Raw genomic sequence first — 17,634 nt, forward strand, 5'->3', positions numbered from 1 at the left:
TGATTGTCTTAGATGAGATATCGATCTTGATATCAAAAATCATAAATGGATTGTTCTTCTTGCTACTTAATTATGGCGTGATCAGCAAAGATTTCTAAAGGGTCCCGCCAAAAAATCACCTATCTTAATCAAAATGTGCAGTTTCCTTAAAATGAGAAATAATACAAGATGATATCTTGTCGGAAAATCGTAGGCCGTTCCCCCCCCCGTCCCCCCAATGAAAGTCTGATTTCCGCCACTGGGCTACCTACATAAAAAACAAATTTGACGAGTAATTACTGTTCATATCATAAACACACACATAACACACACATTTACCCCAAGCACGTTCAGCAAATTCGACTAAGGAAAAGATTCAGACCCACGAGAAGTCCACAAGAGAGAAACAAATAATTCTCTCTCAAGCACGAAATAGACTTGGAGCAAGTCTACGGTCTGGCCGAATGCAACCTTATTTTATTATGATTCCGAGTTCCACATTTTCGCTTGGCAAAGCGTGTCGGTCATTTCGTTTCATTGTGACATGGACATTTACCATGTGCCGCTTGGCAGACTTAAAAGATTTGCAGAAATAACTCAGCTGACAACCAGCAAAAAACGATTAACAATGGAAATTAATCATTTAGAATATCAGAGGAGGCATTTGCTCTAGGTGCCGATTTCTTGGAGGTCACAAAACGACTTGACGAAGTTCTCTGGCAATTGTCTCACTCGAAGGGAATTCGAATGAACTTGTCATTTTCTGAAGCAACGTTGCAGATCGTAAGGCCTGAGAACGAGTGAATGCAAAAGCACGAAGTATTGAGAAAGTACCAGCTGCGCTATTTATACAACATACTAGAAAGAGCTTTATCAGTTTGATCCTACATAGCCGATATGTCAGAAGAAGAGTACCCAATGGAATTGCGAGTACTAATGGCTATTTTTTTAATCCTGATCATAGTTGTTGGCTTGCTTGGCAATAGCCTTATATGCTGGACACTGTATCGGAATAAAGAGCTGAGAAAGACGCTAAACAACTGGTTTATTTTGAATATGGCTTTCGCTGATATCGGTGTTGTGATATTTGCTGTTTACTTTCCATTGCGTACCTACATAAACGGTAAGCACACACCCGTATTTGTCATTAGCAAGCTAGCATTCAAACAGCCAGATCTCATTTCCTCGTTTTATTTACGTTTCCGCATCATTCGATTTTGTAATATTAAGTAACTAGGAGCATTGTTTTCACGATTCATTCCTAAAACCGATTGTTTATTTAAGTTTTATCAAAGTGTAGTTTTGGGACAACTCTCCCTTAACATTATATAAATCCTCGTACATGAACAGAAAAGCTCGTTGCCTAACTACTAGGTTGATTGAAGTACAGGTTTTTTCTTGTTTAGGAAATAGATTAAAAGATAAAAGGATTATTCCGTTTATATGCATGGATTGCGAATGATCATTGTAGCAAAACTTACATAAAAATAATACTCCATAAGAAAAGCGTAAATCTATTTCAGCGTCTATCCCTATTCGTTGCGTATCTCAAATGCTAAGAGATTCTTTCCTTCGATGTGTTTTATTGGATGTCACCCATCACACTTATATCAACCACAAAATGAGTAGTGGGCCTATAACAGTGTCTCACAGCGTCAAAACAGTACCTCATAACATAAAACAGTGCGACAATGTTGATTGGTTGTCACTAAGAAGACTACTATCCATATATTTACTTTTTTCCATTCCAGCAGAAGAATTGTTTTGAAATGCAATTAATTTAGATCTACTTATTGGTGCATAATACTTAGAAACAATACCTGCCATAACAAAATACTTATCGATAGCTTTTGAAAAATTTAAGAAATTTTAATATGTCTTTTTTGGAAGCTGCTTGATCAGGGTTGACTATGCAAACTTTGATATGACATGATCTCATAAAATTCTATCCCACTGCTGTTCAACCGTTTCACTAAATAACCTGTTACCTGGTAAATTATTATCAACGCATCCCCATGCTACACGTTTTTATTATAAGAATTTACCTATAAGAAACTAGTTCTAGGATCACGAGAAGTACCGAGTTGTATTGAGAGCCGGCTCCGAGGACTTTATAATTCTTAATGATATTGATGGCATAGAGATGATTTTACTGTCGACCGTTTAACTAACTTTTTGCCCATAGTTTTTATAATTTTTCCATTTTTATACGTTTTTATTTGAAACTTTTGTACACTTTCACCAAAAATGCATCAAGATTGTTTTTGGGTTGGTTAAAATCTCGTACGCTTATTTGCCAGACTGAACTTTCTCTTGAGCGAAGCCTGAACTTTGATCATTTTTGCCAAAAAAGATAAAATTTGAAACAAAAGAAGCAAAACTAAAATAATCAGCTACACGTTTCGTGATAATCTAGGCCATCAGTGCATTATAGTCATATATTTGTAAACTTTAGAAAACGCTGCGATGCGAGCTTTCGATACTTATTAAACTTACTGAGAGTAGCCCTCTACCACAGCCTTACCCTCTTCTTTAAAAGGAACGTTCTCCTAAATTCTGGTAAACTTTATCAACTGTCGAGACAAAATGCATTGCCAAGAGATCTTACTTCGTCCTTTTGTTTCAAAAACTTTTATAAAATAGAGATACCCAGAGCTCAATAGGAGAAAGGCATTTGGGCCAATCGCAGCATGGTTAGTTGAAAGAGAACCGGCCGGGTTGGCCGAAAGATGAAATTGCCTTATCTCTCTATGGCCCAAAAGAAGCCTTCTATGGAAGCTGCCTTATCAAATTACTAACGTTACAATACTTTTTCTTTTAGGTTACTGGGATTTCAGCTCCGCGGCATGCCAGTTCAATGGATTCTTGAATTCGCAATTGATGTTAGCCTCAATCCTCACCCTCACAATGATAAGCTTGCATCAGTATTTCACCGTTGTCTCCAAGTGGCCGCAACCACGCTTGCGACGCGCGGCAGTTATCATGCTAGTATACATCTGGCTACATTCGACGATTCTATCGATACTACCACTAAGCGGTATAACGAAGTACGATCTCAAAAATGGTCGCGGTCAATGTGCAGTGAAGATTCCGGAAACGGCTGGAGAAAAGCTGACAGCAATGGGATACATTGTAACCGGGTTTTTCATTCCCCTGGTTATTATGTCTTTTTCATACTACCGAATAATGAAGATTGTTTCAATCCACGCGAGAAGAGTGAGCCGTATGTCCAACAGCGCTTCGATTGACAGGAAGGCGATGCAGAAACAAGTCGTCATCACAATGATCATCGTCCTGATTCTTTTTCTACTGTGCTGGAGCCCGTTTCTGGTGATGTCACTTCTTGGAGCATTTGTCCCCGCATTATCAAATCCTATTTTGGCAAATCTCGCCTTCCTGTTAGGATTCGCAAATTCTTGCTGCAACCCAATAGTGCTTGGGTTCCGCAACAGAGCTTTTAAGATGGAGTACATGCAGGTGTACGAGAAGTTCAAAGACGTATTGTGCCCTGGCAGAATGCAAGAGAAACCAGTATCACCATCAGTCGTCGTAGTGACGTCATCAGTAGACGTATCAGACCTAAGCGTCGTGTACACGAATACTGATGTTGCCAACAGCAAAGTAGTTATTATGTAGAAGCTGAAAAGCCATATGGTTCCAGCTTATGTCTTATTTACGTTCTAAATTGCAGTTGGCGCCAGTGTGACCAGATCTAGCATTATATTATGCTTTTAGCATATTTTTGACCAAAAATCGTCATTTAGCATAAAATCTGGCATAATCGGAAATCTAGCACAATTCTGGCATAATTTTTACATTATTAAAATAATGTTATAATTCTGTTAATAAGTTTCGGGCCAACTGGGAAAATGGTAGATGTCAAGTATCTGCATGCAAACTTTTAACACCCAATTAACATGAGTGCACCAATTTTGAACCAACAAAGTCCATGAAAAATAAAATGAACCAGAACATTTACACCAGAGTGCAGGATATCTTAGTTAATTTTCCTAAAGACGATCTTAATTCAAATAGCGAAGATGAATGATAAGAATTTTTCAGCAATTGACATTTTATGAACTAATCATGTTTTTGTTAATTTGAATTGATTGTGCTGGTTTGTAAACTGTTCAACTTAAATCCTCTATTTGTTGAACGTTATTCTGGGTTTTTTGCTATTCTGCACATGCGCTGGCCTCTCTTTCAGACGAGAGAGCATGAATTTTGTAAATCTGGCATAGTTTTATGACAATTTCAGCATAATTGCGAAATTGAGATCTGGTCACACTGCATGCAAACACAAAATCTCCACAGAGGTCTTGTGTTTGGCGCAATGCATATAATATCTCTTTATCAGAGATTTCCTCGGCCAAAAGGCATGAAAATTTCTTATCAGTTTGATTGTCAAGATAGATCTTTAAGTGTGAGGGTGAAACCTGCATTAACAAATTCCTCAGTATCAGAAACTTGCCAATAATTGACAACTCAGAAAAATGGACAAATAATATGTCGAAGTGTATCTCGTTCATTGCGTTTAACGTCTTGCTCAAGATACGTTTAGATAACTGATACATACAAATACAAAAGTGATGACGTCGTCAAACAAATTTTTAGAATTTCACCGCTTAAGCACAAAACATCATGAGGTAGTATAGTAGTATAGTAATTTACGTTTGAATTTGGCGTGATATGCTACAGACTGTCTGAGGCACTGTCATATGATCGCGGGAACTATTTCTAACAGACCAATGTAATTTAGCTTTGGTTCTAAAACTCATGCACCTTGTCACAATAACAGAAATCCATTAATAATTATCATGTCATTAACTGACCCTTTCTCAGTGAATCTGTTACAGATTTAAAGATAATGCACATTTAGAGGTATTTCACTGTCCTCGTTCTGATTATGCAATCAAAATTCTAAAAATAGAATGGAATGACGTCATCATTATGCCACTCGAGTCGTCCTGGGACTAGCAAGCTTAATTTGTTTTGCCCTTCATCTTCTTCTGGACACATTCTATTCAAAACTAATAGCATTAAAAAGCCTCCAACGTCTAAAAACCTTTTTCATTTTAAGGTAGACACCGTCTAAACGCCATTGAAAAATCTAAACACCTTTTACATTTGAGGGTAGCTAGAGAAAATCGGAGGACGGGTGAGAATTTGCTATTAGGACGGGTGAGAATTTGCTATTAGGACGGGTGAGAATTTGCTATTAGGACGGGTGAGAATTTGCTATTAGGACGGGTGAGAATTTGCAGGGGGATGGTGTATGCTCGGAGTGTAAAACTATTTTTTACTGAAATTGGCTTCTTCGACGAGCTCAGAAAAGCTCCTCCTCCTAGTCCCGTGTAGAAAACGTAAATGTTATACTTTAAAGCACTATACAGTAGCTTTCATGGGCTGGTCCAGAGAGATTTCATGGGCTGGTCCAGAGAGATTTCATGGGCTGGTCCAGAGAGATTTCATGGGCTGGTCCAGAGAGATTTCATGGGCTGGTCCAGAGAGATTTCATGGGCTGGTCAAGAGAGATTTCATGGGCTGGTCCAGAGAGATTTCATGGACTGGTCCAGAGAGATTTCATGGGCTGGCCCATTAAAATTTTAACACTCATGTTGTAACAATGACAGAAACAGTTTTACTTTTTTGTAAGAACCGTTTTTGGTTCAACTTGCCAACATTTTGAAAATTACGTTAGGTACTAGAAAAAAGGGGATAGGTTTTCTATCAGTGACGAATGATTTTCACAAAGTTTATGTTGCATGATGTAAACAAAAGTTAAACTGGAAGCAATCAAAGAAGATCTTGCAGGTGTTCTAGATTCTGGATTGTAGATTCTGGATTGTAGATTCTGGATTGTAGATTCTGGATTCTAGATTGTAGTCTCTGGCATTGTGTATTCTAAAACCTTAATTTAGACAATTTCGATATTCTAGATATGAAAATAAATGTTGGGTCTATTAGAAACCATATTTTTAGGTATCTTACTGAAGTTTTTTAATTATATGATATTCCATTTCACCTGCCTTATTGTCTACGAATTCGTTTAAATTTATTGTATATATTGGTAGATGTAAGCACGAATGGTACACAGCTCATTTATGTTCTATTTTATTAGTAGATATTTTTGGCATGTAGGGCTAGTTTGCAAATGATCTGATTGCGTGTGATCGAATATTTTTCAATTGCAAATTTCTGCTCCTTTTTGTTTTATACTGAAATTTAATTTCTGGGTAATTCATTTTAAACAAGATTTTTGGATAACAGAAAGACAAGCAAATATTACGTATTGCTGCAGTTACAATTTTCCTTCTTCTTCTGTTAAACTTTCACATCGTAATTCTTTGTCAGAAAACAAAATATTATCTGGAAACTGATTTTCCTTCAAATCTGGCCCTATTGTTTCAAAGTTTTCCGAGATTAAGCTGACCATCATCACTGTTATTAAGTTTTCTGATAAAATTTACAATTTGCGAATAGAATACATATTTACAGGCGAGTTTGTAATTGTAAGTAACAAAATCAACTCAAGAACCCAACCTGTGCTACATTGGCAGCTGCATTAACTGCCCTCTCCACTCTTTGAAACGTTTTAAAAAATGATAACATTCAGAGACTATTTTACATCATTGGAATAGAATGCGAAAAGCAAGTCACATAAATCATTGATTGGCAGATAAGAGCCTGATACCTAAACTTGTTGTATCGTTTTTATTTAGCAAATACTGCGATTTAAAAATAACCCGCCGCTTTAGACAGGCGATAAATTGAATATGAGCTCTTTTAAATTGAGCACTTATAAAACTTTTTGGATTTTCCCTGGGTTCCTGTTCTAGGTAGCCTGTGCCCCAGTCCACAAATGCCGTCAGTTTCCACCAATATCTTGTTCGTAGTTACCACCAGAATCTGGTGGTAGTTTATGCAACCCTCCAAAATTATGCAATTAGTTGAAATTGTCAACGGTTCAAGCCTCGCAAGACTTTAAACTCACCATGCACCATCTTATCTGTCTGTTTGGTTTCAGTGCATATTTCTTCGAGGATTTTCCATGCCACATTTCAATGGATTAATTGCATTAATTTATTTATAAACTAGACCCAGCCCTCTGCCTGGAAAGGGAATTTATCAATATTGCAGTCCATAAATGTGGAAGCATTTGTGGACTGGGATGCAGGCTAGTTCTAGGCATTTCAGTATATGAAATGAAGTTGCAGCTTGAGAGGCTTTTAGGGCATATCTCAATTCAATTTTCGATTATGTTTTTCGTATCTCAATTGAATCAAATGGTATTTTGAAAAAAGCGATAAATCTTGGGGCAAGCAAACACTTGTCAAATTAGTATAGGCTAACCATCGACTTAAGCCTTGGCCAAACTGGGCAACATTGTTTAAATCAACTTCGAAGCTTAAATTTTGACAGGCCTTTTTTATTGAATCGAGTTGACGATATTGTTTTGCAATACAACACTGCGCATGTTGATTTTTTCTCAGATGGTAAATTGAAGTGAATTGTTGCCCGACAATGTGGCCAAACTGGACAACATAGGGCTGAGCAACAAATGTTGCTGAAAAATGTTTAAGCATGTTCAAACATTCGAGCAACAAATTTCTTAATGAATTTGTCGGCCGACATGGTGGCCAAACTGGACAACATTTGAGCAACATTATGAATTTGTGAATGTTGCCCGACAATGTTGCCCAGTTTTGCCAAGGCTTTACTGAAGAAATTCCTGGGAGGGACCACGTGGTGGTCACTGGTAATGAAGGTTTGTTGGAACTAAATGTTGGAACATCGAAGAAGTTGGGCATAATCAATCGTAATTATGTATTGCGGGAAAAGGAGGATTCTCAAAAACCGGAGATTACACAGTTGCTAATTAAAGATAAGAAAATACACTTACTAAAACTGATCACTCTGTTGGTTCTTGCATGAGCAGCGCTTGAAGCACTTTTTCTAAGGCAATGACCCAAAGTATGAGCCCCGTTCTCCTGTGTTACATCTTCCTTGAACTTTTCTTTTGCTCTGGAAATTGCCACGTACTACAGCTGCTAAGCCCTCTTTGCAACACTGGTTTGAATTGAAAGACCACAAATGTTAAACTATCAACAACGGTTCTTTATCATCAACGCTACTTTACTCAAGGCTAGGCCCTAGAAATTATAAGCTCTTGCCTCCACTTTTGCTGCGCAGAAACTAAAACTCAAGTTGATCTGCTGAAAATTCCCTTTGGGTTTCTGTCTATTCATCAGCTGCAAAATTTTGATCTCTTGAGGCCAGAGCTTTTTGTCATCATGTTTTAGAAATCAAATCTCTCCAATGGGTTTTAAGGAACATGGGAATTCGGACACTCATTTAAAGTCATCATCATCATCAATCATCAATCATCATCATCATCAATCATCATCATTTAAAGTGGATATTAGAAATAGAAAGAAACGGCGACTGGACTCTAAAGTTTAGTTCAAAAGTTTTTGCAATAGCAACATTTACAAATCATATATGCTCAAACAGCGCCTCTTATCAACATTCACTGACGATTTCATTTTGCATGTGAAGGAGGCTGACATTGTTCTTTATATACAAAGGAGGCGAATATGCTGGATTTGTAGCTTTGCATGAAATAATTGCGATGTTTGTTAAAACCAAACAAAAGACAAGCTCAGCTTGTCAGAAAACCAAGAAAAGTTTGTGTTATACCAACCGCAGTCTTAATGCACTGGTCGTTTTCCCACAGCCTTGTGCCGATAGAGGTCTGGGATCCAGTTTGTTGTTGAAGTAGTGTGCCCGCACAAAAAGGGGGTGTACTAGTACTTGTATATATTCATATATAACTCTCTATTTAGAGTGTTGCATATATAAATAATTGCACACAAAAACATTTATATAGGCACTTAGGTATATATGCCGTGTCATGTTTCGCATTTTCGTTTTCAAAAAGGCACTTGGAAGGTAACATGTTGTCAAAAAATATGTGATGAGCTTGGCTGGGAGTCTCTCAATCTCTGACGATGGGGTAGACGCCTTGTTTCATTTTATAAAATTATCAACCATTTGACTCTAGACTACACGAGAAGCCCTGTGCCTCAACGTCAGGAATCTAACAACAATCTTCGCAGGCGAGCTACGGTTACTCATCTAAACACAAGTACGTGCTGGGCTCAGTAAACTAAATTTTCACAAATTCATATATAACTTTAGGGACCCTCTGTGCCCGAAAAATGATGGCATTGAAGATATAGAACACTATTTGCTGCTTTGCCATGCTTTTGACGCAAAAAGACATTATCTTCTCGACAGCGTAAATGCGACCTCGCGGTTCTGGAAACCTTTCAAATTGAGAGCTGCTGCAATTCAATTCAATTCAATTCAAATATGAAAGCTCCCTAGGCAACATAAAACTTCAAAAAGGCCTCGGAACTGTTTCCATAAGATATTGCCAAAACCAGTATTGGTGTCGCCTCCTTTCAGTTTGCGCGGGTGGTTGGTGCATATTTCGTTTAGTTTGGTGGCTTGGGTTTGTTTTTACTACATGCCATTTGATCGGGCGGGGGGATGATTGGCCATTCTTGTGGTATTTTTCTTGGGGATTTAGTGACTGTATTATACAAACCCCTTTTCTCGTGTAGAATCTTCACTCTTTTATATCTAGTTTTATTCATAATATCTGTTCTATGTTAAGTGTAATGGCCGCAGGGTTGTTATGTGTTTCCATGCTCCCTGCTGGTATCGTTTTGTAATCAATTGTTTGTTCCTGTAAATTTTATAAGATTATAAAAAAGAGGTAATATTCGCATCGGATTGAGTAACCAATACAAAATGATTTTACACACAACCCCAAGGCACTAAGTGATATATTACTTTAATATATTACTTACGAAAAATATATTACTTTATTACTTTGGATCATTTTCAACAGGGGAAATAAAAGAGTTAAAGAAGCATCGAAGCAAACATCAACGATCAGGCAATTTTATGGTAAAGAAAGAGACCCAAGCACGGGTCGTGCACCATCAATGGATACAGAGCCGTCGCTATTGTGCTAAGGGGGAGTGCTCAGATCCCGTTTGCCAACAATGTGAATGAGTCATTCTTTCTTTGGCGGCAAATCTGAGAATTTGCCGAGGAAGCACCTTCAGATGGCAAAAAGCCCCGTAGCGATGACCCTCAGTAGAAACACCGAGTTTGGAAGTAAACCCTTTTGCGAAAATAATGTAATTCAAACGCAAGAGAAAGTTAGGCTAGGGTTACTCTATACCGGATTGCTATCGGAGCGGAGCAGAGCGGAGTAACTTTTACTCCGGAGTGATATTTAGGGTAGCAGTTACACTACGACGCTCCGCTCGCTCATAAGCCTGCATTCCTTTGAACTTCTGGTACACAAGATCCAACAGATTAAATTTTTTGATGGTATTTTTGAATCTATGTTCTGTTGCGAATTCGTTTTCAATAGCTATGCGTAAAATGACGAAAAGAACCATGAAACTGAGAGATAAATGATGGGGTTCGTAGGACGGATAGCGAGATTGTGTTTCATCTGATGTGTTAAAGTATGTTTTTCGTCCAAGGGCCACTTCAATAAAATTTGGGTAGAGATGAAATCCAAATACGAAAATGTTGGGATGATTTCGATTTGGCATTATCCAACAGCAACAAAATCTCAGAAAGCGCGTTCATTAACGATCGAATTGCTTCAATCAGAAAACAGTAAGAAAATCCTTTGTTTCGAAATGGAGCATATCGGATTCGTGCGATTACACTACAACGCTCCGCTACGGAGTGACTCCGGAATGATTTTCGTATCACCTGCAGAGCGAAGTGATTTTCACTCCGCTAATCAGAGCGTTGTGTATCGGATTGCTGTGGCGTAGTGTAACTCAAACCCCTATCCGATATGAAAGTTACTCCGCTCCGATAGCAATCCGGTATAGTGTAACTGGCACCTTATTTTCAAAATGACTTTTTATTACAAAAGCGAGAAATACGCAATAGAAATTTATTTTCAAAATGACTTTTTAATAGAAAAAGCTTTCAGTAAAAATTGACAATGTCGATAAAACTTTACAATCTCATTAGTTTTCTTTGCTAAATGTTACAGTGTAAAATACTGTTTGTTTGACCACATCAAAAAAAGCAAGAAAATAGTTTGTAAAAATTAACCTACCTATAAAAGTTAAAGATAACCAGCGTCTAGGTAAATTTAAGGTGCCAAAGAAAAGGATGAATGTTCAACTTACGACGACACTGGACGCCAGAACGGCCACCATTCAAGGGACTGGATTTTCAAAGATAACAATGAGACCTAAAATTTGTATCGACTGAAAATATTAGCTAGTGTGGTTTTTGCTCCGATACTTTTGAATATCAATTAACTTTCCATTTTTATCATCCAAGATATAATCGAATATATCTGTACTTATCTTTAAGTACAGGCAGTCAAATGGTGTTTGAGACACTTCTTAAGGTGAGAAGTGTTTTAAAATCGTTTTTGGAAATGTTTCAATCTAGATATAATGGTAGACGTGAAATTATTAAACACTTAATATGCATTTTACAAAAAAAGATCTTTTCCAGAAGGGGGAGGGGGTTAGTCTAAGGGGCTCAAAAATTCCCAATATGATAAATCATCCTTCTCTCGGAATTCAGTTTGTCGCCACACAAAATAAGTTTTAACTTGCCCAAGCCCTCCCCGCCGCAATCTTTTATATGTTCTACGGTCACTGAAAAGCGGAATACGAATCCTTTTTTAAAAATCATCAGGCGACATACGTAAATTGAGAATAAGAAGACCAGAATAAATTGAATAAAGTAATTCCTAAAAAAAAGCTAAATTACCACGGTATCAGAAGAAGTTGCAGCTTCGTTCGCGATCACATTTTCCGCTGCGCTCGAATCTTGAGACGACCCGGTTGTCCTACCGGGTGATGTGCTTCGACGTCTTATTTTTCTCCGGATTTCATTAAGATGTTCCGGATCAACTTCGGGCACTTCCTCGTCATTGAATGACCAGTTGCGAATAAATTTACCCGGCCTAAACGGAGTTCTTGCCATTAAATGCACGCAAGTTTCACCTCGATGCAAAACCATTGCAATCACTTGAGCCAGTAATACCTGCAATAAAAAGAAACTAGTGAGCTAACTTTTTTGCCAATAAAACATTTCATTCTCACAAAAGAGATATCTTTCTTCGTTAATAAGTGCTGGAAACACAAGAGTTGGTTTTCGAAGGAAATTACATAAACTGTAAGAACGGATGCTTCATTTTTGCAAATTGGAACTGAAGATGCATGAGCGACGTTATGAAAGATTCCGGCCCGACAACAAAATATGATTGCTTTCGATAAAAGAAGATCTCAAAGGAAGACACCCCCACCCCGTAGCCCCACTTCGCAATCAATTCCCAAAATGAATTCAACGGTTTTCATATGACATTGTCAATATATTAACCTGCTTACCAAGAAGTAAACAAACAAAAAAGCGACACTGGCGAAGTCGGCACCCATAAGCTGCAAAGCCGGGCCTTGGCTCATTACAGTCAACATGAATGTGAGCCACAAAGCATTGCCAACAATTAACACGCCCAGAGAAACATCTCGCAGCTCTGAAAGTTTTTCCTTGAGCTCTTGACTCTGGTTGAATGCAGCTTGTTCCGGAAGCAAGCAGATATCCCTCAGACAAGACCAGAATGCATTCTCTTCACCATTGCCCTCACTCTCCAATTTGTCACATCGTGTTTGATCAATTTCTTTTCTTGCTGCTCGAATTAGCAATTGTGCTAAGGTAAAGGGATAATGTAGACAGCAAATGAATTTAAAACAGATTAAGATGTGCTATTGTGCTAAGGTAAAGGGATAATGTAGACAGAAAATGAATTTAAAACAGATTAAAGGCAATCTGTCACGACGTTGATTGGTTATAAGAACAAAGGGATTCTATTGTTTCCAGTCCCCCTTTAATTTATCGCATTGTATAAAATAGGCGGAGCGCTGGAATCGTGTTTAGGCTATTGTTCCAGCTATTGTTCTCGTTAACCAATCCACAACGAGACAGATTGCCTTTAAGATTGCACCATGACAGCATAAAATAAAAGAGACGAACTGACAAACGTATTTATATATAGTGAGTCTGGTACCTAGGGTACCCCCCCCCCCCCGCTTGTTGATATTCGAAAAGATTCCACCGATGACATCCTTATTCCAGAGCCCCTTTTTTCGAACGTGTTTTGTTTTAAGAAAGTGCAAGGTGTATACAACGAAGCTCGTCGTAGTATAAGGAAGCTCACCCGGGGTTAACTCTTATGTTACCGAATACAATTTTTATATATCAAGAAACAAATCTCTTGTTATATTCCCTTTTCTTAAAATTTAAAGGGAATGTTAGCTATTCACCCCGATACTTCTTATTTGGGAAATCTTCCACCTACCCCGTTTTTCCAGACAGTGGCGGAAATTCAGGTTTTCATTTGGGAGGGGGGGGGAGGCATCCTACAATTTTCGGAGGGGTATAGAAATGCCGACAAAAAGGGCATATCTAACTCGTTAAGGGTGTAGTCGTAAGATGAATAATCTTATATGTTGCTTCATTGCGTTTCTATTTGCATTACCTTTACTTGGATACTGCAGTTTGCTAACAGCATTCATAAGTTTCCGAAGATGTCCCTCTTTGTGGATATGAAAAGTTTCCTGCAGTGTTTTTCTGTCCATGTATTTCACATCTGCGAGTTCCCGCGATTGCGTATAAGAGCTAGTCTTGAAGTTTTCCCAGTAGTCATCAAGACCTAACTTCGCCAGCCATTCTTCGACATCCTCCTGTGGAACAAAACGCATTTAATTTCTTCGCTACAATACACACACAGTACCTATCGGAAAGAGCTTGAAAATGAGGCCACGATTATCTTTCATTTAAAAAGTAGTATGGAAGCTGAGCTAATGTAGCCAAACAATGTAAAAAATAAAGTACGTATTTACATACGGGAACTTCCTCTTCAATTTCCTCTGGCGGTAAACTTTTAATCAAGTTCATTATCATGTTTCGATGACCACGATTTTGTATCCCAATGACATTTATTAAATCCTGCAACAAAATTGATACTATATTAACTTAAAGAAAGCACCACAAAATTATGAAATAAATGTATTTCAAGCAAAATAATGAATTAGGTTGGCTTCACAAAAGCCCTAGAAACAGGAACAGCTAAAAGTTTCCCTGCAAAAAACAATATCTTATTTGTTTAAGTTTGACAAAATGTCGTTCTCGAAGTATTGATAACCTCAAATACGCATTCTTGATATATTCACAAAACGGAATAGAGTGTCTACTATCTCCATTGAGCCGTGTTAGTCCACCTACTAAGAAACAAAGGTCAATTTTGAGTACTCCAGTTTCTTAATATTCTGGAAATTTCAATACTCATTGTTCTTAAGAGTTTCTTAAGTATGATGTCATGAATGATGTTATGAAATGTTCGTGACCTTTCTAATCACGTCAACAGATTCGCTTTCGTTCTGATGCTGTTTTTAGATGTGGGACGTATATTTTTATCCCTTGTGTCTTAAGTTCTAGGCCAACAGGACAATCATGTTCTTTGATTTTCAAAATTTTGTTGTTATGAGTTTTATCACGATTTAATATTTTTTAATTTTTTTGCTTCGAGGACTGAAGTTTCTTAATTTTTTCTGACTGTCCAGTACTCGTTTCTTCTACTTCTTTTTCCTGGCAAATAACTACAAGTTAGGCCCCCGTGCCGATTCCGGATAAGAAAGACTTTTCGTTTCCTTGCTTGGGATCTGATCGTATGAAAGAGGTAATGAAAGAGGTATTTTTACATTCAGCTGCTGTTAATTGAAACTGGGGGCCATTGCAGATTTTCAAATGCAAAGTAACATCTTGACTAGGAAAGGCTTGAGAAAGGCAAATGGACTGGAATCACAGATTATCGACTAGCAACTTTGCTAGATTTGCACTGCTAGAACACGATTCTATATAAAAACTAGTCCAGACTGCTTTGATTTAAGGATCTCTAATTCTTACAAGCAAATGCGATTAACGATTAAAATCTCAAAAATTGCATACAGTATCTTGATATCAAGTTTGTTTCAATAAGGAAATTGATTTGAAAATGATGCGCCGGGTAGTCGCGAGGGAAGCAGAAAATGATATCAGATGGTCAATTTACGCTTGGTAGACTAACCTTGTCTTTGATTCCTTGAAGAAAACTAACATTATCATAACCATTTTCTTTGAACAACCGAACGTAGTTCTAGGAAAAACGAATATAAATAAACGATGACATCATGTATAAACAAGCACGTAGGCCGGGGAATGTAGGATTGTTTGAATTAGCGATCTACGCAAGATAAAATCACCAACTTCCTGACTTCTTTTTTAATATCTTTGTCCTAAATGACAAACAACTTCCGTAGACAGTAAAAATAAAAGCAGACGAAGAAAATAAACCAGTTACTGGCAAAGTAACTAGAAGGGTGGCGTGTTCTGGTTGACAGGGATGTTTCTCTGGTTTATTCATGCTGGTTTTGATAGCAAAGGACTCGAATCTTGCAAGTATGAGAGCACATGCAACCTCAAGTGGTCTGTCTTTCTACTGAGACTATCACTGCTTCAGAAACGCAAGCAAATGTAGGCTATGATGGGAAGTTTTTTCATATTCTGTATTTCTGAACGTAATATCAACGCAAATTTGCATCAAGATTAAGAATACACAGTACACAACTCAACGCACAGCCATTGAGAGAGAAAGAAGGACTCGTTTCGATGTTGAGTGATGTGGTAAGAGTGATGGTGCTTAGGCCCATGAATTTGACTAAATTTTAGTATCTGGTAATTCTGGTTCGATGTGAACAACGAATAAGTAGAGGCAGAAGGAATGAATAACAAAGTAAATATTGCAGAAGCATGAAAGAATTAAGTGATTATATGAATGTTTTACTTAATTATTATACCTGGTAGTCACCACTTGGAAGCCATTCCTCTATAGAAATGGAGGAATGCAAACGAGGCATTCTGGCCGCAAATCGTACTCCACTGCTTTGCCCTGGAAATCTGAAACCATCAGTTTCTTCTGAAAAGCAGATGGAATGTTTTTCAACACTAGGGACTAAAAATATATATGTATATTCTAAGCTATGTTCAAGTTTGTTTTTCCAAGCGGGTTTCACCTCAATACCTTGTGAACGCTCTGTGTCCCTCTTAACCTTGACAAAAGGTTTATGCTTTTCAAATATAGTTCGGTTTTGTTAAAAGTTATAGTTCGTCTAAGTCAACTAGAAATCGGTTAGCCGGCGTGCAGATCTAAACGGAAGACATAAAAAATGACGATTAAAATATTTTTTCGCAAAAAGATCAAAAAAGTACATCATCCAAAATTGCAAATGTTTTTATGCTAATTGTTGCAAGCTCGTTTAGGATAGCAAACAGAATAATTGAAAGTGAAACTTAAAATCTCAAAACAAACAATTTAGGTCTTAATTTTCATATGGAATATGGATTGAAATGGAAAATCAGTGTTGCTCAAATGATGGAAAGAATGTATGAAGATGAAACATAAATTGTATACGCATCTGTAAATGCCCACTTAGATGACAGGAAAAGGAGTTCTATTTCACTTTTCAAACAATCAGAAGGGTGACTGAGCAACTAAAACGTTTCATTCATTTTCGCAAATAAAACCACCATTCCATCCAAAAACAACTTTTTGGAAAAATGATTTGGTAAAGTTTAATTTTTTTTTGAATTACTGCGAAAGGTAAGTAAAATATTGGCAAAGTAGCATCAAGGTAGGGCAATGTTTGATGTTTTGGAAAAATAGAGTTATGCAATGTTCTGTTAAAGTAGCGTATCGGTAAAGCACCGTTTCAGTAATTTAATGTTTTTGATGAAATAATGTTGTGCTAAATTAGAGTTTTGGAAAAATAATATTTGGCAAAGCAATGTGTCGGTAAAGTGATGCTTTATAAAAATTACTGATTTTGCAAAGTAACGTTTGTGAAAAAAGCATTTTGCTGAAGTGAAGGTTGACAAAGTAATGTTTCGTCAAGTTAATTTTCTGGTAAAAACTTTATTTGCTAAACTAAATTTCAAGCAAAGTAACATCTTTGGCAAATAAACGTTTTTGTAAAGTAATATTTTATCAAGTCAATGTTTTGGTAAAGCAACGTTTTTAAAGAAGAATGTTTTTGTAAAGTAAAATTTCGGTAAAGTAATGTGCTTAAACTAAATTTCAAGAAAGTGATTTTTTTGGTGAAGTAGCTTTAGATGGTAAGACATTTCGCCAGTAAAATATATGGACTCACCTACGCTGACCTGTTTCCTCATTCTTGTTCCTACTCTCCTTAAAGCCGATTTAGTGGGTGGATCTGGGAGCACAGGGTAATGATCAGTCTCTTCTTCAACGTATGCACCGTCTGTGGTGTCCAACGAATCCGGTTTATCACTATCACTATCCCAGCCATCATTCGATTCACCATCCTAGATAAAAAAATTTAGTGCCTATATGGATCAGTAATCTCCTCTATTAGCAACCATTGATCACTTTCATTTCTACTCTAATAAATTCCTTCAGTATATAACACAGTGAAAGACAAATTCAGAACTAAGTTGCTGCTGCTCAAATGTGTTGCGTTCTCTTAAAATGTCGTT

General features: G+C 37.3%; 2 protein-coding genes across 4 annotated transcripts in view; one reads left to right on the forward strand and one right to left on the reverse strand.

The window, feature by feature from the left end:
* Window positions 1-274: 274 nt before the first annotated feature.
* LOC135693857 (somatostatin receptor type 5) lies at window positions 275-6,554 on the forward strand. The gene is made up of 2 exons (XM_065212441.2): window positions 275-1,102; window positions 2,801-6,554. The coding sequence occupies exons 1-2, from the start codon at window positions 877-879 to the stop codon at window positions 3,613-3,615; spliced, it is 1,041 nt and encodes a 346-aa protein (XP_065068513.1). The 5' UTR covers window positions 275-876; the 3' UTR covers window positions 3,616-6,554.
* A 4,407-nt stretch (window positions 6,555-10,961) lies between these two features.
* LOC135693972 (uncharacterized) overlaps window positions 10,962-17,634 on the reverse strand; it is a 47,763-nt gene continuing 41,090 nt past the window's right edge. For all 3 annotated transcript variants that reach the window (XM_065212583.2, XM_065212584.2, XM_065212582.2), the window contains exons 14-20: window positions 17,289-17,463; window positions 15,939-16,057; window positions 15,170-15,238; window positions 13,951-14,052; window positions 13,583-13,787; window positions 12,435-12,754; window positions 10,962-12,090 (exon numbers count right to left, since the gene is read on the reverse strand). In XM_065212583.2, the coding sequence (XP_065068655.2) occupies window positions 11,806-12,090; window positions 12,435-12,754; window positions 13,583-13,787; window positions 13,951-14,052; window positions 15,170-15,238; window positions 15,939-16,057; window positions 17,289-17,463 (1,275 nt within the window). In that variant the 3' untranslated portion in view covers window positions 10,962-11,805. The remainder of the gene's footprint in view (window positions 12,091-12,434; window positions 12,755-13,582; window positions 13,788-13,950; window positions 14,053-15,169; window positions 15,239-15,938; window positions 16,058-17,288; window positions 17,464-17,634) is intronic.

This window comes from Rhopilema esculentum, chromosome 11 (assembly GCF_057945365.1).
Source record: "Rhopilema esculentum isolate cy_ngs chromosome 11, ASM5794536v1, whole genome shotgun sequence".
NCBI classification, from domain to species: Eukaryota; Metazoa; Cnidaria; class Scyphozoa; order Rhizostomeae; family Rhizostomatidae; genus Rhopilema; species Rhopilema esculentum.

Excerpts from the sequence above, each read along its gene's own strand:
- LOC135693857 (XM_065212441.2), top strand. The coding sequence starts at position 877 with ATGTCAGAAGAAGAGTACCCAATGGAATTGCGAGTACTAATGGCTATT. Across the intron at positions 1,103-2,800 it reads ATTGCGTACCTACATAAACG|GTTACTGGGATTTCAGCTCC; the intron begins GTAAGCACACAC and ends TTTTTCTTTTAG.